The sequence below is a fragment of the Mustela nigripes genome, chromosome 16, assembly GCF_022355385.1.
Source record: "Mustela nigripes isolate SB6536 chromosome 16, MUSNIG.SB6536, whole genome shotgun sequence".
In the NCBI taxonomy this organism is placed as follows: Eukaryota; Metazoa; Chordata; class Mammalia; order Carnivora; family Mustelidae; genus Mustela; species Mustela nigripes.
In genome coordinates this window covers 23,050,302-23,070,843 of record NC_081572.1, presented here as the reverse complement: position 1 = coordinate 23,070,843, position 20,542 = coordinate 23,050,302, and the positions used below count along the sequence as shown (strand labels likewise).

Genomic DNA, 20,542 nt, shown 5'->3' with positions numbered 1-20,542 from the left:
AATAAATAAAAATCTTTAAAAAAGAGAAAAGAAAAGCATGTGACTCTTAATCTCAGCATAGTGAGTTCAAGCCTCACATTGGGTGTAGAGATTACTTAAATAAACAAAACTTAAAAAAAAAAAGGATACTTGTCATATAAGGATATGAACATAGGCAGCTGTGTTTTCTTAGATATTTCCTGAAATAATTTTTGTGTCCCACTTTCCTACTTAGAAAAACCATTGGTAATTTAAGTAAAGTAACTCATACAAGCTGGGTTTGGCTGAGTCCGAGAAAAGATTAAACTAGTGCTTAATCTAGTTTTACATCTTAACCCTAGTAGTTACTTTTAAACCCAACTATTTTTAACTCCTGTTATTATTAGTTCTTATAAAACAACATTTAAGACATAGTTATAACCATTGACACTCACAAGGCATTCATATAAGTCATAAGTACAGGCATTTAAACTTCTGGATCACTGTCTCCTCAGAAATTAGTCTTCAGTCATCCCCAAGTTAATATTCCATTACTAAGATAAATTTGAAATTCTTTCTAGAGCACAGAATATAATTTTTATATATATATTTAAAAGATGAAAGGAAAGAAATAGAAAAAGAACAAAGGGTAGAGATCAAGCCAAAGAATTACATATGTCCCTGAAAAATAAATACTAACTGGATAAGAGGTAATCAGAGGAAAAATTAAACAAAATTTTCCTAAAATGGGGAGGGAGGAAGGCCAACTTCTGAAGGCTGAAAAATTTACAAGCTTTCTCATTCAAAATCAATGAAGAGTATTTCGTTTAAATTTTGTATATTGCTTGCAAACATAATAATATAGCGATTTTCTTAATATATGGAACCACAGAAAAAAAGGAGGAAAAAAGAAGCAGACAACAGATTTCAACAAATTTTTGGACTATAGGAAGCAGATAGAGGAGTAGTATCTGATTAAGAAAGATGGAACAACTTAAAATGTACACCCAGAAACGCCTACAATCAGAACTAGCAATAGGTGATTTATCACTAATTAACTCATAAGAAGCACAGGACTCGGGAGTGTCAGGCACAGTAGCAGGTGGAGTCAAGGCATGGTGCTGAAAATTCGTGGGTTGGCTAAACATCTGAAATTATGGTGCCCATGACCATTTCCTACCCTGAAGAAGCACATATGTCCTAAAAGAACAGTATTATTCTCTAAAGAAAATGAGAACAGACACGGGACTTGTGTATGCCAAAGACAGTGGCTAAGAAAGTGAGTCAAAGCTAAACACAAAAATTGTGTAAAAGAAAAAATTGGACCCCCAATTTCTCTTTTCACATCTCATTCTTAGAATGCTATCAGCTGGGGGCACCTGGGTGGCTCAGTGGGTTAAGCCTCTGCCTTCAGCTCAGGTCATGATCTCAGGGTCTTGGGATTGAGCCCCACATCAGGCTCTCTGCTCAGCGGGGAGCGGGCTTCCTCTTCTCTCTCTGCCTGCCTCTCTGCCTAGTTGTGATCTCTCTCTCTCTGTCAAATAAATAAATAAAATATTTAAAAAAAAAAGAAGAATGCTATCAGCCAGGTTGATAAGTTGAAAGAGAATTTAGGAGATGTGAATAATATCTTAGGAGAAAAGACTTCTGTACAGCAGTCTTAGGCTTCATGGCGAGGGCCTCAACCTAATAAACCAGCTCCCAGTGTAGTGGCAATAAATGTTTAACAACCAGCAATCTGGGAGGAAGTGTGCCCTCACTTGTAGCATTTGCTAATGTGCATCAAAATGTCCATGGACAATGTCAATCTACCAATAGGATGTCACTGAATGCAGAACTGGGAGACAGGTGCACATTTAGCTTTTGCAAGCTGGTGTTAGCCAGCTCCAGCCCACCATTGACAGTTCCCCCATCTGATCATCCTTTCATGTTATCTGAAGTGAAGTTCACTGTTGATTAATTCCTCCCCCCTAGACACATACAAGAGTCTTCATGTAAGCTCTAGTGCCTTGTTCATTTTAATAATAATATATGATAATTATATTATTATATTATTTAATTTATTATATTTATAAATTTATAATTTATTTGATTTATTATATTTTATTATATATTTAATTAATTATATATTTCTTCTTCTTCTCCTTCTTCTTCTTCTTCTTCTTCTTATTATTATTATTTTTATGTTTTTGTTCTGAAACATGAACAGTCAAGGATCACCAAATATTTGAGCAAGACCTCCAATACAAAAGAATCTAAATAAGCAGAAAAATAATTTGGAAAACAGAGATACTGAAAGAAGCAGAAGAAAAACTCCCTTTTCCAATGAATATACTTTGAGATATGAGAAGATCTTTCATCCATGAACATTTGGAGAGGGGCGCCTGGGTGGCTCAGTGGTTTAAAGCCTCTGCCTTCGGCTCAGGTCATGATCCCAGTGTTCTGGGATAGAGCCCCACATCAGGCTTTCTGCTCAGCAGGGAGCCTGCTTCCTCCTCTTTCTCTTGCTGCTTCTCTGCCTACTTGTGATCTCCGTCTGTCAAAAAAAAAAAAAGAAGAAGAAGAACATTTGGAGAACAAGAAAGAATTCTTGGAATTGAAGGCAAGATAAGAGAAATTTAAAAGTCAATAACAGAACCAAAAGAATCAGCAAAAGGTATCTACCGTGTGATTAAAAAGAGTTGCCTAGTTCAGTTGATAAAGCATGTGATTCTTAATCTCAGGGGCTTGAGTTCAAGCCCCATGTTGGGCATGGAGTCTATTAAAAAAAAAAAAAAAAAAGACTTGAGGGAAAAAAGAATGAATGAATGAAAGGGAAACTTTCTATGAATGAAGAACAGAGTCTCTGAATTGATAGATCTCATTCAGTGCCCCCAAATTATAGATGGGGGAAAAGTATTTCAGACCAAGTCATATAATCAAAAATGTCCAAAATACTAGAGTTAAGGAGAGGATCCAAAAATATAACACAAAGAAACATTAATCACCATGATATCAGACTTTTTAAGTGCAATACTGAAAACTAAAATGGGGAAATGGACAAAGGAGAAATGCCTTGAAAATTCCACCCACCAAAAAAAAAAAAAAAAAAAATGATTTCCAACCAAAGTTTTATACCCAGTCAAGCTATGAATCAAATGTAGAAGTGAAATATAGACATTTTCGGACATGTTAAAAACTCAGAAATTTTACCTCCTGTGTACCAGAAAGCTCCTTCAGAAAAATAAAAGAATAGGGCCATCTGGGTGGCTCAGTTGGTTAAGTGACTACTTTCTGCACAGGTCATGGTCCTGGAGTCCCAGGATGGAGTCCTGCATCAGGCTCCCTGCTCAGCATGGAATCTGCTTCTCCCTCTGAACTTCCCTTCTCATGCTCTCTCTCTCTCTCATTCTCTCTCTCTCTCAGATAAAGAAATTTAAAAATCTTTTTAAAAAATAAAGAAAATAAAAGAACAAACAAATAAAAATATATGTATTCCAGGACACAGGAGATACAACACAAGAGAGACATGAAGGGAATCCCCAGATTGATGGTGAAGGAAAAAATCCTAGGATAATGGCTAGTCAATACATCCCATGGCTATCATCTAGCAGAAAAATTATTTCCCCTCTTCTTGTTTATGTGCTGGTTTTGACCAATAGAATGTGGTAAGAGTGATGCAGTTTCAGTTCCAGACCTACCCTTGGAGGCCTGGAAGCTTCACTCTCACTCTTTTGGAGCCCTGAGCCAAGAAGTTTGACTACAGTGCTAGAGGGGTAAGTCCAGTCATAATTTGGTGTTCTCCATCTGTTCAATTAAACAAAAGGAGGAAGTGGAAGAAAGTTTCCCCAAGTTAACTTAAAACTAACAACTTACTAACTTCAAACTCAAACGTGACCCTAGAAAGACCACCAAGTATGCAAGAAAACAAATCCACTATGAGTGATAGTCAGAAAAATCAACATATTAGAGAACACTCCTACCACACCCTCCACAAATATCCTTCATTATTATCTGGAATTGTCAAATACAAATACAAAATCATTATGTAAAGAATTTTTACAGAAATAAAGAATGCACTTATAAGGGAAAACATGCAACAGGAAATCATCAGGATCATATAATTTGCAAAAATAGAACTCATAGAAATGTAAAGCATGGGGCACTGGCTGACTCAGTCAGAAGAGCATGCAACTCTTGATCTCAGGGTTGTGAGTTTAAGACCCACATTGGATGTAGAGATTACTTAAAAATAATAAAAAAAATTAAAAACTAAAAAATAAGTGTGAAGCATAACATTAAAAAAACTTAATGGAGATATACAAAATAACGATGAGAAATACCTTGTAAACTATGAAAAGAAATTTCAAGTGAGTGGGCTAATCAGCATATTAGATACCATTGAAAGTAGAATTAAACAAAGAGATATATCTCAAGAATTTATTCAGGAGGCGCCTGAGTGTCTTAGCAGGTTAAAACCTCTGTCTTTGGCTCAGGTCATGACCCCAGAATTCTGGGATCGAGCCCCACATAGGGCTCTCTGCTCAGTGGGGAGCCTGCTTCCCCCTCTCTCTCTCTACCTGCCTCTCTGCCTACTTGTGATCTCTGTCTGTTAAATGAATAAATAAAATCTTTAAAAAAATAAGAATCTATTCAGAATGCAGTGGAGAGGCAAGAAGAAAAAACCTAAGAGAGTTGTGAGACATGAATAATAAGAGAATGAGAATGTCTGACATCCATCTGATTGGAGTCCCAAAAGGTTAAATTGGAGAGAATGGAAAGAAGTAATGTTTAAAGATGGGGTGCCTGGGTGGCTCAGTGGGTTAAGAGTCTGCCTTTGGGTTGGGTCATGGTCTCAGGGTCCTGGGATCAAGCCCCACATTAAGCTTTCTGCTCAGTGGGGAGCCTGCTTCCCCCTCTCTCTCTGCCTATCTCTCTGCCTACTCATGATCTCTCTCTCTGTGTCAAATAAATAAAATCTTTAAAAAAAAAAAAGAAAATAAAGAAATAATGATTGGGAAATTTCAGAATTAATGAAAACCATGAATACACAGATTCAGGAAGCAAAACATATCCCAAATATAATCAAGAACAAATAAATTCATACCTTGTCACATCATAACAAATCTGTTGCACATCAAATATATCTAGATCTGGAAAGCAGAAATAAAAAAACAGATGACCTACAAAAGAATGATAATTAGAGTAGCAGCAGATTTCACAACAACAGAAGCCAGAAAATGGTGGAATAGCTTCTATAAAATAAGACAAAACTACTATCCACTTAAAATTTTTTGCTCAGCAAAATACTATCCAATAACAAGGGGAAAAATAATAATTTTTGTAAGAAACAAGCTTACAAGGAATTTACAAAGAGACCATCTCATAAAAAGTTACAAAATATTTAGTTTAAGATGTAGGAAAGTGATCCCAGAAAAAAACAGAGGTAGAAATTCAAAAAGGAATAGTGAACAAAGAGAATGATGCTATAAAGTTAAAGCCAAGCAACTACTAACAAAGTAATACAGGAGTATAACTTGTGGGGATTAAAGAAGAACTGAAGGGGTGCCCGACTGGCTCAGTCAGTAGAACATGCAGCTATTGATCTCAAGGTCGTGAGTTTGAGTCCCGTGATGGGCATAGAGTTTACTTTAAAAATATAGAGAGTGGTGCTCCTGGGTGGCTCAGTGGGTTGAGACTCTGCCTTCGGTTCAGATCATGATCTCAGGGTCCTGGGATGGAGCCCCGCATCGGGGTCTCTGCTCAGTGGGGAGCTTGCCCCCCCCTCTGCCTACCTATGCCTACTTGTGATCTCTGTTTGTCAAATAAATACATAAAATCTTTTAAAATATCTGTATATATATTTTAATATTTTGTATTTTACCTTTTGAGTAAACGGTACATTGAATATTGGACAAGTAATAGTAATGAACCTTCATGAGTCAAATAACAAAGTATCAAAACATATGCCCCCCACACTTCTGGAAAAAGTGAAGTGTGTAAGGACAATTCCCTTCACTTATAGCTAATGAAGGGAACCAAAACCATTTAAAGACAGTGGGGAATGGGGTGCCAGGTGGGCTGGCCCAGTTGGAAGAGCACAGAACTCTTTTTTTTTTTTAATTTAAGATTTTATTTATTTATTTGGCAGAGAGAGAGAGAGAGATCACAAGTAGGCAGAGAGAGAGGGAGGGGAAGCAGGCTCCCTGCTGAGCAGAGAGCCTGATGTGGGGCTCTATCCCAGGACCCCAGGATCATGACCTGAGCCGAAGGCAGTGGTTTTACCCACTGAGCCACCCAGGCACCCCAAGCATGGAATTCTTGATCTCAGGGTCAGACTTGAACTCATTCGAGCCCCACTTGGGTATTGGGTATAGAGATGACTAAAGATAAGTAAATAAATAAACTTAAAAAATCAAAAATAAAACAGAGGGAGAGAGGAGTGCTGTGATTACAGACAACAGTTCCCAAGGTCTAATTTAAAACCAATACTTATAACCCTAGAGAGTGACCGCCAAAGGCCAAAGGCTTGGGGCTGGGAGGAATTACTGCATTCACAGAGCGCAGCCAGGGGGTATAGCTCAGTGGAAGAGCATTTGACTGCACAGAGCGCAGCTTAACAGAACTCCTAATGTTTACAACATATGAGCTTCCAAATCCAGGGAGGGTGGAACCAAATATGGCTTCCTATCTTTTCCTTCTTCTGACTTGAAAGTGATGAAAATGGCCTCTGGAGAGAGACCAAGAAAGGAGGGGTTGTGAACTGTGATAGAAATGAAGTTTTCCAAGCTCCAGCAGAAGTTAGAAAATACCCCAGGGCCCATGAGGACAAGCCCCCCTTAGAATGGGGTATGCCCTGAACTGGCCCGAGGCAAAGGGAGTAATTCCAACCTCTCAAGAGGGGAGGGAGTGACAAACAAACCAAAAACCCCAACTTATCTCTGAGTTCTGCGATCCCTTTGCTCACCTGAGAGTTTTTCATTATTGGACGGTTTGCTTGTTGAGGTTTTTATTTTTGTATTATTCAATCCTGTAAACTAAAATTCTATAGTTTTCCTGAAGAAAAAGCATTTTCAGGGGCACCCACCTGGCCCAGTCAGTGGAGCACGCAACTCTTGATTTTGGGGTTGGGAGTTCCAGCCCCACATTGGGTGTAGAGATTACTTAAAAATAAAATCTTTAAAAAAAAAAAGTATTTTCCATATGACCATATGATTCCAATGTTATAAAAACATATTTCTGTCTATCTATTTAACCCATTTAACATTTAGTGATAATTTTGGATGGGTGGTAAGATTTGGGAAAATTTATTGCTGTCTTTTTATTGCCTGGCTTAACGTTCTTTAAGAGAAGCAGGTGTCATTTTAAAAACATAATTTAGCAGCCGCGTAAAAAGAGAGAAAAACAGAGCTAGAGAATTATAGCAACAATCACGTACAGGCTGAGGGCTTACTGTTTACCAGGCGCTGTTCTAAACCCTTTATAGACATTAGTTTGAATCACGAAATTGTCAATATTAGGCTGTTCTTGACCGACGGAAACAGCAATTTCATAGGGTTCAACTTGTATTTACTCCTCTAACTTTTGAACACCCCTAAGATGAAGATGGAAAACCAAAGCTGCTACACATGTAAAGAGAAATCAAGGCTCTTCTTCCTCGCAGAATCCCCAGTTCCCTCACCCCCAGGGCCGGGTCTTCTGATCTTGCCGTCCATTGCCTCCTCCACAGGTCAGGTGCTACCCAGACAGAGGGATCGCTCTCTGTCCCCAAGATGCCTTACGAGGTGGAATCAGCCATCAGCCTGAGTGCCAAAGGTAGCACGTGTGTCCTTGCTTTGACTCTGTCTGTCCCCGGAATGAAGCCACTCAGGATTTCTAGGCAGCTCCCATTCTTGGAAACTTCTGCTGCAGCCGGGGATGGATGGTGTTCTCACAATTCCCAGTGGAGCCCCCAACCATGTCCCCTTTCAGGGCACTGAAGCAGGACACATTCTACAGTTTCACGTTTATTTTCAGAAAGTGATGAAAACAAAAGAAATAGATCCAGACACCACTCTCTGTACAATAAATAGCCTCCCCGTTCAAAAAGGAAAAAAAAAAAGAAAAAGAAAGAAAGAAAGAAAGCGTGCGCGCACACAACTAATCCCCACCGCAAGACTTTGCTCCTTGAGGTGTGCACCAACCCCGCCCCCCTTTCCAGCCTCTTCCTCAGGACCCCACTGTCTCCGAGCAGATGGGGCCCAGGCCAGCTGCCCCAAAGTCATCTGAGTCCCCTCGCCGACACTGGCTGGCTGGCTGTCATTAAACCCTCAGCATCTTTATTTTCACACACCTGACCCCTCACCCCACCCCCCCACAGAAGCGAGGAAGCTCCTTTGTGTCCAAGACTTTCTTGTTCTGTTTTCTGTTCTCCAGCTGGGAACCCACAGCCAGAAGCAGCACCAGGTAAATGACCGTAGTTAGGGCAAAGGAGGGGGCAGGGAACACGTCTCTCAGGTTTCGCTTTGGGCCCAAAGCAGCAAGTGAACCCCAGAAGCCTACTTGGCACCCCTCTTCCTCAACCAACTACAAAAGGAGAAGGGACAGAGGGAGCTGGGGGCCTCCCAGTCCTGAGTCACCTGTCTGCGGTATTTGGTGTCTTCCAACCTGATGACATTGTTCCTGTCATGTCATCTGTTCAATTGGGAAAGTAGCTATAAAACTGACCTTCGGTTTCCTTATCAAAAGGAGAAGGGGCCCCAGCAGGGGAGGAGCTGTCACCACTGGAAGGATAGGGGGACACACGCCTCCTCTTAGAGTCTCCTTCACCCAGTCCTGAGTCACTGGACTCTGGCCGGATGGGGGTGATCTCAGTCCACACCGAAGGGGAGCCCTGGTCCTCTGGCCCCCGTCCCTCAGAAGCTCCAGGACCAGGTTCCATGGGCAGAGTCCGCATGGGGCGGAACCAGCTGCCTGGGCCCATCTTGGGAGGGTACTGGGGGGCCATCGGCCAGCCAGCTCCAGGCGCCAGGACATCCTGGCCTCGGTAGTAGGACATGGTGGGTCCAGGGGCGGAGGGCAGGAAGGCAGGCTTCATGCTGACTGCTCGAAACTCGGCCTCATAGCTGTGGTCCCGGGGGGCCCCCAACCAGTACGGCTGGGAAGCCACATCCTTGGCCTGCCCAGGAAGGTCGGGGTAGAAGCGGCTAGGAACGGGATACTGGTTCGGTAGGAGAGGAGAGTAGTGGTCTCCGCCGAGCAATTGACAGTTGGGTCCGGGCGGGGAGGGCACGTTCGTGTCAACAGATGCATACATGCTAAAAAAAAAAAAAAAGGCAAGAAAACAGTGGTCACGAACAGAACCCATTGTCTGCGAGCCTGCCTGCTGCCTGCTCCTCCCTGGACCTTCTTTCCCTGGCCTCACTGCCCTCCAAGCATCTGTCCCATCTCTTCCCACCCGCTCCCACCCCCAGGAGCAGAGAGGAGACAGGCTCTGCGCATGTCTGGAGTCAGGCCTCCGGAGGGACCAAGAGGAGGCCCTTGGTGAGCTGAACCCAGCAGCACTTACGACTCAAAGTTCTCCCGGAATCCTTTGGCAAAAGGGTTGTTATCAATTTTCAGCTGAGTAATCTAGAGAGAGGGGAAATAGAGGCACCTGAGTCCCGAGTCTGGGGCTAGGGAACTCCTGAATTTCCCGCCGAGGAAGACGGTGAGCCCCACTCTCCCCCTCCTGCCCCACGCAGCTCGGGCAGGCCGAAGGCCCTCACCTCCGCATTCTGGTAGGCGGTCACGGCGATGAACTGGGTCTCTTGGAAGGTGAAAACGTGCGTGTTGGAAGCGCTGCAGGCTGCCTCCGGCTCCCCGTCGTTCACCTCGACGATGTGCAGCCGAGGTTGGTACTTATGGAGGGACTGGAGCACGATCATCTAAGAGAGAACCAGATGCTTGTGGGGGTCGACGGCTCCTCTACCCCCACCCTGGCTGACCGATGGCCAGGCTAGAAGCGACCCTGAGGCCATCATGTCCACTGCCCCGCCCTGCTACCATGCAACTTCCTCCAGGCGCTCTAGCTCCGGTCCCCAGCCTCTCTAGGGCATCAGCTCTGCCCTCTTACCCCCTGTCCTACCCCCCAGATGCGCATTGCGACTGGGGTATTAGTACAAGCAGGGTTTTTCAGGGAGGGGGCTCTGTTAACAGTATTGCTCAACTCAGAGAGATTCTGCATCCATTGCCCGGGGCCACTGGCACCAAATCTATGCCCAGCATGGTGCACAGGTGATGGCAGCTTGGGGCTCGGTGAAGAAACCCCCAGGGCTGGTTTGGCGCATGTCATCCCGGACGCGAGCCCACATCTGCCCGTGAGAGTCAGCCGCCTCCCACCTCATCTTCCCCCCCTGCCCAGGCGTGTGGAAAAGAACGAGTCAGAGAAGAAGGAAGGTGACTTTAACAGAACTGAATCAGCCAGGAGGGGTGGGGGTTGGCAAGGAGTCCCACCTGGGTCACATTGTTAGAGGCCCCTTTGTTGTTCGTGAGCTTTAGTTTCCCGAATGAAACTTCCTGGCGCATCCAGTGGGCCCCGGTATTGGGGGAGTCTGGGTGGACGTAGAGGCGGTTTCCTGTGGACAGTGAACCTCCTTGGCACGCAACCCCCTGGGGACCAGACCCCATAGTGATGTGGGGCTTCTTTTCCTGTTCTGAGGGGGATGTCAGAAAGGCTGCAGGGGGAAGGCCAGATGGGGCAGGGCAAGGGGAGGTGGGGGCAGAGGACTGAGCAGAAGGCACGCTAACGCAGAGCAGAGAAGGGAAGACAAACCCAACCGGAGTGAGAAGTGGGAGGGGATAAGGGTGGGATGGGGAACTCAGGTGTAGGGGGCAAGGGCTTGGGGGTTCCTCCTGGATCCACCAGGGGGCGCCCAGCCTCAGAGGAAAAGCGTGCCCACCGCTCTGCAGAGCGCTCCTACCTGGCATGCTGCCCTCAGCCTTTCCACACTGCACCCACTTGCCGCTCTGATACCGCCAGTGGTGCTGGTCCACCAAGACCACGTCCACGAACATCCGGTAATGGCTGGTGGGCTCCAGTCCCGCCACAGTAAATGACAAGAATGGGAACATCCGCCTGGGGAGAACAGAGAGACCCGCCGACATCCATCAGCTCCCCAACCTCGCAGACGCATCCTCGCAACCACCCCTATGCGGAGGCTTTCATTTCGGTGGTGTGCTGGCATCGGCTGGCAACCCGCGAGACAGCCGACTAGAAATGACCAGGACGTGTGCCAGGCAATTGTTATGTACCGGCAATATTTTAAAATTAAATTATGTAAACTTACAATTAAGTATACTGCCTTATAAGCCAAGGTAATAACTACTCAAAAATCATCACTTCTCAGTTCCTTTACCATATTTCACTATTATCTCTGCTTTTGAAGTGACTTATAGCTCTTGTTCCTGAAAGATGGAAATACTAGACACCGCACGAATGCCCAACTCTTCCTGACTTTGCATTCAGTGACTCCGTGTGCACAGCTCAAAATCAGGCACCACAGGAGTCTTCACACCACGGAAATCAGCAAACACTATGAATCAGGGCTTTTTCAGTGTTTTTCGTCCCGAGGATCAGTTTCTAGACATTAGCTACACGGCACTGTCTCTAATCTTCGTTTGCTTCCTAGTGGGGAGCAAAGCCACAAGCCAGCCCCGCACAGGCACTTCCCAGTAGGCCCTCATGCCTCAGCTCCCCAAGCCCTGGGGTGGTCTCAGGCCCTGACACATCCTCTCCACTGCAGCCCTCATGGTGCTTACGCATTCCCGGCCCCGCGGTGCCCAGGCTTTCCCTGCCCCATCCTCCTGGGCCTGATGTCTATGATATGGCCTGTCCCAGGCCTGAGCCTCAGAGAAGTACCTAAAATCCCAGCTGAAACTTTCCATCCACCTGAAAAAGAACTCTATTAAGCACAATTCTCATGCTCAAAGTCTTGCTTCCAGGGGAAAGCAGAGGAAGTCAAGGTTGGGATGCTGCATTATCCTCCCTTGTGCCAGAGTAATAGATCAAGAGAAAGAAATACTTCCCTACCCAACCATCTCTGCCACTTCCACCATCACCACTCCCACCTGTACCATCACTACAACCACCAGTGCACCAACACCCCCATCACCACCATCACTACAACCACTACCTCCACCAATATCCCCATCACCACCATTACTATGACCACCACCTGCACCAATATCCCCATCACCACCATCACTACAACCACACCTCCACCATCACTGCTCCCATCACCAAACTGTCACCTCCATTATCACCATCACTACAATGGTCCCCTCCACCATTACTGCCCCTACTACAACCACCACCTCTACCAGCACCAGGCTAATGGCCTAGCTTTTCTTTCTTAACCCAAACAGGAAGAGCAGAATTTGCAGGATGGCAGAATCAAACTCTCATCAGAATGACTTTGCATTCCCAGAGGCCTGGGAACACTTTTGGGTGCACCCTAGACTCCAGAAGATCCCAGAGCAACACCCTCGATAACGTTGGGAAGGTGTCTCCACCTTCCTGTCTTCTCCAGACTCTCCCATGCTGAGAAAAAAAAGGAGAGACTTACTGGCCCCATCCCCTTGCTGGCCTGGAGTAAGTGAAATCCCAAACCAAACCTCAGTTTCTTCACCCATAAATGGGAACAATAACTCCTAACCATTTTTCCTCTAAGAGCTGCGAGAAAGTTTGAAAGATGTGAAACTCAGCTCATCCGGTCCCTCCCCCACTATACCCTCTCGCTGGCCCAGAGCGATCAAAGCCCGCTGGGTCTGCGGAAGGACCCCTCTGCCAGGGTCCTGAGCTCAGCCTCAGGCTCCAGGTCCCAGGGGCTCAGGGGGCAGCTGACTTGAGAAATCAAAGGTTAGGAAGGAGACCTTAAATATTTAAGGCTGAAACAATATTTTCAACACGTCTCTACCAACATCTCATCGTATGACAGCGGTCGGGCTGTCCACATTTTCTGTATTATAACCAGTTGTTGCCTAAACCTGCAGGTTTAAAGGAAGGGAAGGACTATATTCATTGTGTCTCTACTTAGAAGCATCCAGTTCGCCCGAAATGTAACACAGTATTTCCGATTTTATACTTGAAGGAACCAAGGAGCAGAGAGCCGAGCTGACAGCGCCCTGGTGAGAGGGCAGAGTCAGGGTCTGCCCGGCTGTGCGTCCATCTCTCCACCCCGCGTATCTCTGCTGGAGGGACATGAAGGAGATGCCGAAGAGGATGGGGGAACGGGAGAGGAGTAAGGAGGTCTCATTTCACCCTAAAAGTCTAGAATCACCACCAGCTGGAATCCCAAAATAGCCCCTGATTTACATGACACTTTGCTGGGAAGCAACAGGGTCTGGTGCCAACCTCAACTCTCTCCAAAAAGACCAGCCTGCCCTCAGAGGACAGGGCCCAAGACCCTAAATTCCTCCACTGCTCCATAGGACTAGCCCATCTCGAAATGATCTGCAGGGTCATCATACCCGTCCAACCTCGAACACTTTTTTTTTTTTTTAAGATTTTATTTATTTATTTATTTGACAGAGAGAGACACAGCAAGAGACGGAACACAAACAGGGGGCGTGGGCGAGAGAGAAGCAGGCTTCCCGCTGAGCAGGGAGCCCAATGCAAGTCTCTATCCCAGGACCTCCAGGATCATGACCTAAGCCAAAGGCAAACACTTAAAAACTGAGCCACCTAGGTGCCCCTGAACACTTCTGATAGGTTCCAACTCACCATCTTGACAAACAAATTACAAGGAGGTAGTTTTGGGTCTGTCCTGTTGGCAGGATGTTTTAAAATTAATCTCTAGGGGCGCCTGGGTGGCTCACTGGGTTGAGGACTCTGCCTTCAGCTCAGGTCATGATCTCAGGGTCCTAGGATAGAGCCCTGCATTGAGCTCTCTGCCCAGCGGGGATCCTGCTTCCTCCTCCCTCTCTCTCTCTATATATATATCTCTCTCTGCCTGGCTCTCTGCCTACTTGTGATCTCTGTCTGTCAAATAAATTTTAAAATCTTAAAAATAAATAAATAAATAAAATTAATCTCTAATGCTGATGAGTCTGTGGGGAAATGGGTCCTCTTACATTTTATTCGTTATTTGTGGGGGTATTAATTAGCAGCACCTTTTAGAACATTCCAGCAGTGCCTTGGACCCATGGAAACGCAAATGGTGCTCAGGCATCAAAGATCTCCTCCACCCACCAACCTCAGACCCAGCTTTGTGGAAATCGAACAGCCACTAGCAAACGGGCCAACAAAAAGTAAAGCTGTTTTCACCTGCCCTGAGAGAAATGAAGCCAGTGAGTCCAAATTCAAGTGGCCCCTGCCCCACAACAAAAGAAAAAAATAAAAGAAAATTGTTTTAAAGATCTACAAAGTTTGGGATGCCTGGGTGGCTTGGTTGAGCAGCTGCCTTCGGAATCAGGTCATGATCCCAGCCTCCTGGGATCTAGTCCGGCATCGGCATCGGGCTCCTTGCTCAGCAGGGAGCCTGCTTTTCCCTCTGCCTCTGCCTGCCACTCTATCTGCCTGTGCTCACTCTCTGTCAAATAAATAAATAAAATCTTTTTTTAAAAAAATTAAAAATTAAAATAAAATAAAGATCTACAAAGTTCTAGGAGTCGGGATTGTAGGGAAGGCCACAATGGCTGTGAGACCAGTGATCCAAGATCTAGCGGCACTGAAATTGTTTCCTCCAATGCTAAATTCACACACACACACACACACACACACACACACGTACACACGCAAATTGAGCTACTTAACAACAGAACTACCCAAAGTTATCTTAATTATAATAATCAACTAATCACACCCAGAAAAGTGGGGACTGCCAGCCACGAATGCACTCCCACACACCCACACACGCAGACACCCGCCTCTCCCTTCCTCTGCTGAGAATGTCTACCATCAGCTAGTCCATGCCCACCAACACATTCACAGTACACACACAGTGCCACCCAGAAATACAGCACAAGTCCGCGGTGGGCACCCCAAATTTCCACAAACGCGCCAAATTTGAACTCCAACCTCTCCAGTTGGCCAGTCCAACATTTTACCTCACTTTCCCCTCCCCGCCCCACCTGAGTTGCCGGGATCAGTTGCTGGCGCTGGGAATCGCCACCCCCCGCCCGCGCCCCACCCTGTTGCTGCCCATGGAGGAGAGAGTGATGGTGTGACTTGTCCATACTGAGGGATGGGTCTAGGGTGGGTGGGAGAGGAAGGATCTGGGAGAGAGTGAGTCAGCCCAAGGCAAAAGGCCGTGGAGCTGTGGGTGGGCCTGGCTTGGGAGGATTTTTTCAAAAAGGAAGAAGGCCGTGGGTGATGTGGTGATGACGGGCAGGTCACTGGAACCCACGGAGGGACGGGCCAGCCCTCCACACAGGAGAGAAAGGGTGCTGTTCTCTGAGCCCAAGCCGTGCTCTTTAGAAGCCAGTAGCGTAAGGAAATGGCCGCCAAGTTCCCAGATCACTGGAGCCTGAGCTCAGTGCCCGGTGATGAGGGCTGGTAGGACTGAATGGGGGACAGTGTTTTCTGTCCCCTCTACCCCACCATGGGGACGCTGAGGTCTGATTCAAGGGAAGGCATCAAAGAAAATGGTGAGGGGCTACTGCACCTTTCCAACGGGGACCCCATGGTGTCTGAAGCAGTTCCTCAGGATGGATGGAAAGCCTGAGGATAATCACACACTCACGTGCATGCACAGGCGATTACAAAGTGGTCAAGGAAATTTTTATGATATTTATGAATTTTTCCTCAGGTTTGTTAATGATATTGTGTTTACTTATCAAAAGCCATTTTTAGGGACACCTGGTGGCTCAGTCAGTTGAGCCTCCAACTCTTGATTTTGGCTCAGATCATAATCTTAGAGTCGTAAGATTGAGTCCCATTTCAAACACTGTGCTGGGCATGGAGCCTGCTTAGGATTCTCTCTCCCCCCCCCCAACCCCCAGTAAATAAATACATAAACAAATAAATGAATAATTTTGATAATCATTTTAAGGGACACCTGGGTGGCTCAGTGGGTTAAGCCTCTGCTTTTGGCTCAGGTCATGATCTCAGGATCCTGGGATAGAGCCCCACATGGGGCTCTCTGCTCGGCAGGGGCCTGCTTCCCCTTCTCCTTCTGTCTGCCTCTTTGCCTACTTGTGATCTCCCTCTCTCTCTCTGTCAAATAAATGAATAAATAATTAAAAAAAAACCACTTTTAGATGTGCATAGAGAAATTTTCAGGATGCAAGAATATAGTGCCTAGGATTTACTTACTACATACTTGCTGCCGTCACTAATATAACTGCAGACTAGGGGGTGGGAGGCAGAAGCGAGGTGAGTGAGGATATGAAGAAACGAGATTGGGGGGGGCGCCTGGGTGGCTCAGTGGGTTAAGCCGCTGCCTTCGGCTCGGGTCATGATCTGAGGGTCCTGGGATCGAGTCCCGCATCGGGCTCTCTGCTCAGCGGGGAGCCTGCTTCCCTCTCTCTCTCTCTCTGCCTGCCTCTCCATCTACTTGTGATTTCTCTCTGTCAAATAAATAAATAAAATCTTTAAAAAAAAAAAAAGAAACGAGATTGGAACAAGCAGTAACAACTGTTGAAACTGGGTGATGGGTAGGTTGGAGATTTTTCCTGCACTTTTGTATATATTGGAATTTTTCATATTAAAAGAAAGTAGTTTGGGGTGCCTGGGTGGCTCAGTGGGTTAAGCCTCTGCCTTTGGCTCAGGTCATGATCTCAGGGTCCTGGGATCGAGCCCCACATCGGGCTCTCTACTCAGCGGGGAGCCTGCTTCCCCCTCTCTCTCTCTGCCTGCCTCTCTGCCTGCTTGTGATCTCTCTCTCTGTCAAATAAATAAATAAAATCTTAAAAAAAAAAGGAAAGTAGTTTTATGGATCTGAAAGGGAGACAGCAAGACTTGTCAAGAGAGAATTATTCAGCAAGAATCTAAAGGAAGAAGGAAGCCACAGGGGTAGTGACGGCGACCTCACTGAGATGCATGCCCGCATCCCCCTGAGACACCCACCCAACCAGGTTGCAGGTGGCCCACAGCCAGCCCCGCACCCACCACCAGATCTCCGAAGTGCTGGCCAAGGCTCTGGGCAGGCCGGCCGCCCTTCGAGACTGAAAGGGCAGAGGCCTGGCAGCAGGTGGCAGGGAGACCCAGGCCAGTCCCCCGGGTGGGAGAGCTTCCTGAGCACCTGAGAGCAGAGGTCTGGGTTCAGGTCAGTTGTGCGACTAAGGACAAGCCACCAGCCGTCCTGTGCTACGGTGCCACTAGCTGTGAATGGGGAGATCTCTTGGCCTACGTAGTAGCACACAGTGGAAGAATGGAAGTGAAAGCACTCTGAACGCATCAAGGCCTTTGGACAGTGTAGGTGGCTCTTCTCACTCCCAGCCGTGACGGGCTGGAGAAAGAAGCCCAGGCAGATACCATCTGGGTTCAGGTGCCCGTTCTGCCTGCAACAGGTGGGCTGTGAAACCTCAGAGAGTCTCCTTGTCACTGAGCCCATTTCTCTGTCTGTGCAGGAAGGGGCCTGGAAAGGATCTTCTGGGTCACCTCCAATTCAGATCTGAGGCCTGGGCTGTGTCTGGGAGCACTCAGAGGGGACTGGGTTTGGGGGACACAGAGAGGAATTCTCAGAAGGCTTAAGGGATAAAGGCCACACCTTTAAAAAAAAAATGCCAACTTTCCTGGGCCCATCCCAGAGAAAGAGGTACAACTCAGCAACTTGAAGCTATTCATTGTTGGTGGACAGGTCCCTCAATCCCATGCTACCCCACAGAACTCCCTGGAAAGGAAGAATGTCCTAGCTATCCCTAGACTGAATGCCAACACCCCTGGGGCCAGCATGGCCTCCCCCACCCCCGCCCCTGCTCCCTCCCCAAGCCGCACCCTGGGCGTCTGCCCTTTGACACCTCCTGGATGTGCTGATGACAGAGCCTGAGAGAGGTCCTCCCTGGTCCCCAGCAGGCCCCCACAGGGAAGGGTGGGTGCACACTCTCCCAGGCCAGACCCAAGCAGGGCCCACTCAGCATTGCTTACTAAACAAATACCAGTGGCAAGTTTCTCTTCCTTTCCCCACGCATGAGGCTCTCCCCGGAAGCAGCACCCTTGGCCCCAAACCCTACCCCGCATGCACTGGGCTTCAGGGTCCCCAGACGCATAGAAGCCATGGGTTCCCCAGGCTGGATCTTACACTGGAAAGTATCTGGCCAAGGGTGAGGCAGACTCTCGGGGGACAGAGGCAGGAAGGAGCAGAGTGGGACTGGCTGCCCGCTGGGACCCATAAGTTAGCTTCACCTGCTCAGGCCCACGGGCATGTGGGCTCTCCGGCGGGGCCTAAGCCTGGAAGCGATCTGAGCCCCCCATACACTTTACCACTCCCCCTAAAACACACTCACAGGAGACATACGATCTCAAAGTACTACCGGAAAGGAAACTTGGCGACAGCTTCTCCATGTCACCAAATCCCAGGCTTACCCACCTCCCAAAACTGACCTGTGCACAACAGCAGCAAAGAGGCTTGGAGAGGTGGGTGGTGGGAGGGTAGAGGTAGCAGAAGTTGGGGGGTGGGTTGTTGTGCTGGGTTGTTGTCTGGGGTACCAAGACCCTGCCTTCTTCTCCATTTCTCCGCATAGGGGCTAAGAGGGGTCCTGCCCTGTTAAATCCAAAACACAGTCCCCCTCTGCCCAGAGATCCCCATGGAGGCAGACAGTGAGGTAAGGGCACACCCCTAAACCACGATAGCTTCTCACCGCACCCATTCTCTTCCATCTCCCTTCTGAGTTCTGCCTGTTGGTGTAATGTCCTGGGAGAAAACAACCCCCAGAACTTTTCTGTCCTCGCTAGAACTCCATCCCCGCTTCCCCCAAAGCCTAAGCCAAACGGTGATGGGCGCCGTCTAGACAGGAGAAAAAAAAAAAAAACCACGTCCTTGTTCCGGGCCCGCTCGCCTCGCGGGGCGCGCGTCTCACTCACCGTCCCTGCTTGGTGATGATCATCTCCGTCTGGTGCTGATTAAACTTGGACCACAACAGGTGGTTGTTGAGCGCTACTCTCAGCTTTCCGGACACTTCCAGCCCCGCGGGCAGCGCGTAGTCCTCGCGCGGCCCCGGGTACAGTCCCGAGCGCGGGTCCGGGGCCGCGTAGCCGTCCCCAGGCTGGTAGCCCTCGGCGCTTGCCGTCGGCGGGAAGGGCTCGCCCACCCCGGGGAAGCCGGTGGCCTGGGGCCGGGGCGGGTAGGCGTAGGCTCCGAGGAAGCGGCCTGGCGGAGCGGGCACCAGGGCGCCCCCTGCGTAGGGCGCCCCCAGGGTGGCGCCCCCGCGACGGTCGGCCGCGTCCTGGGCGCCGGGATCCGGGTAGAAGTAGCGGTTCTGCGGGTCGGCGCCAGGCGCCCGGCCCTCGTCGCTCGCCGGCATCGGCTCGGTACCCGTCAGCATGTCTCCGCAGCCCCGCGCCACGATGCCCATCCGGGGCGGGCTGGCACCTGCCCGCTGCCGTCGGGGACCGGCCCCTCTCCGCGCGGGGGGCAGGCGCGGGGGGTCGCGAGGGGCGGGGCCCCGGGGGCGGGAACGCGGGTGGGGGGGCCCCACCCGAGCCCGGCCTCGGACGCCTGGGTCCTGCGCCCGCGTTTGGCGGGCGCGCGGCAGCTCCTGGGCTCCCTCTCCAGCGGGCCGCTGTCACTAGCGGCGCGGCGCCTTTGCTGTGGCTTTATGAAGCTCTCCGGACTCCCCCCACCCCACCACCTCGGCGCCGCCCCGCTTTACCCCGCCCCCTCGTGGCTAATACTCTGCAAATTCTATGCAGTCGCCGAGGACTGGAGGCCCCCACGGTGTGGCGAGTCCCCAGGCGCCGCGAAATTCGCGCTTCAAGACTACCTTCTGGAAGAGTCCATCCGTCCACCTGAAAACGCCAGCCTGTTTCTCTCCTCTGGACCCTCGTGGAAATTCCACCCATCCTTTAGGGCTCAGCTCTAAGGTCCCCTCCTACAGGAAGCCCTCGGTGATGGCGTTGGCCCGGATGGGACTCACAGAGCCTTCTGGCAGCACTCTCGGAGCAACTAGCAGGGTCTGCACTCAGTCTGAGCTGCTCAGACGGGAAACATTCAACAGATCCACTGCTGCCCACTGTGCGCCCAGGCTCTGTGCTAAGTGACTTTGCCTGAAGTGTCTGTGTTCTTCCTCCAGGCCAGAGACCCAGGTGGGCTGTGTCCTATGCATCTTGTTCCTCCAGCCCCAAGGCAGACCTGGCAGCAGGTGGGCAGGGGGCAGAGATCCCCAAAGGGGACTGCATCACTCCAGTTGCAGATTTACAGGGCCCTGGGCGTCCTGGGGGTTAGCGAAGGCTCTGGAAGCAGCACTGATATGTCTCTCCTCTGGGTCTTGGCACTGACTCTGCCTGTCGCTCAGGTATGTGTGACCTGGACAAGACGCTTCCCTTGCCTGAAAGTCAGCCTCACGTGCCTCCTCGTTAGAATGGGGAAAACTCACTGATCCACTTTTCCGAGGGGCTGTGCGTCTCACCTGGGAGGTGGAAGTGTGCAGGGCTTTACCCCTTTACCCCTGCTGCCCGGAACGATTCAGAGCTGGCTGACAGGAAGGA

The 20,542-nt window shown here is 48.6% G+C and overlaps 1 protein-coding gene across 1 annotated transcript; it reads right to left on the bottom strand.

Moving 5' to 3' along the window:
- Positions 1–7,940: 7,940 nt before the first annotated feature.
- On the bottom strand, positions 7,941–19,595 carry TBX21 (T-box transcription factor 21). Its single transcript, XM_059378460.1, has 6 exons — positions 18,920–19,595; positions 10,878–11,032; positions 10,411–10,532; positions 9,684–9,842; positions 9,485–9,546; positions 7,941–9,233 (listed from the first exon to the last, which is right to left on the bottom strand). Exons 1-6 carry the CDS (start codon positions 19,408–19,410, stop codon positions 8,615–8,617), a joined length of 1,608 nt encoding a protein of 535 aa, XP_059234443.1. The 5' UTR covers positions 19,411–19,595; the 3' UTR covers positions 7,941–8,614.
- Positions 19,596–20,542: the final 947 nt, after the last annotated feature.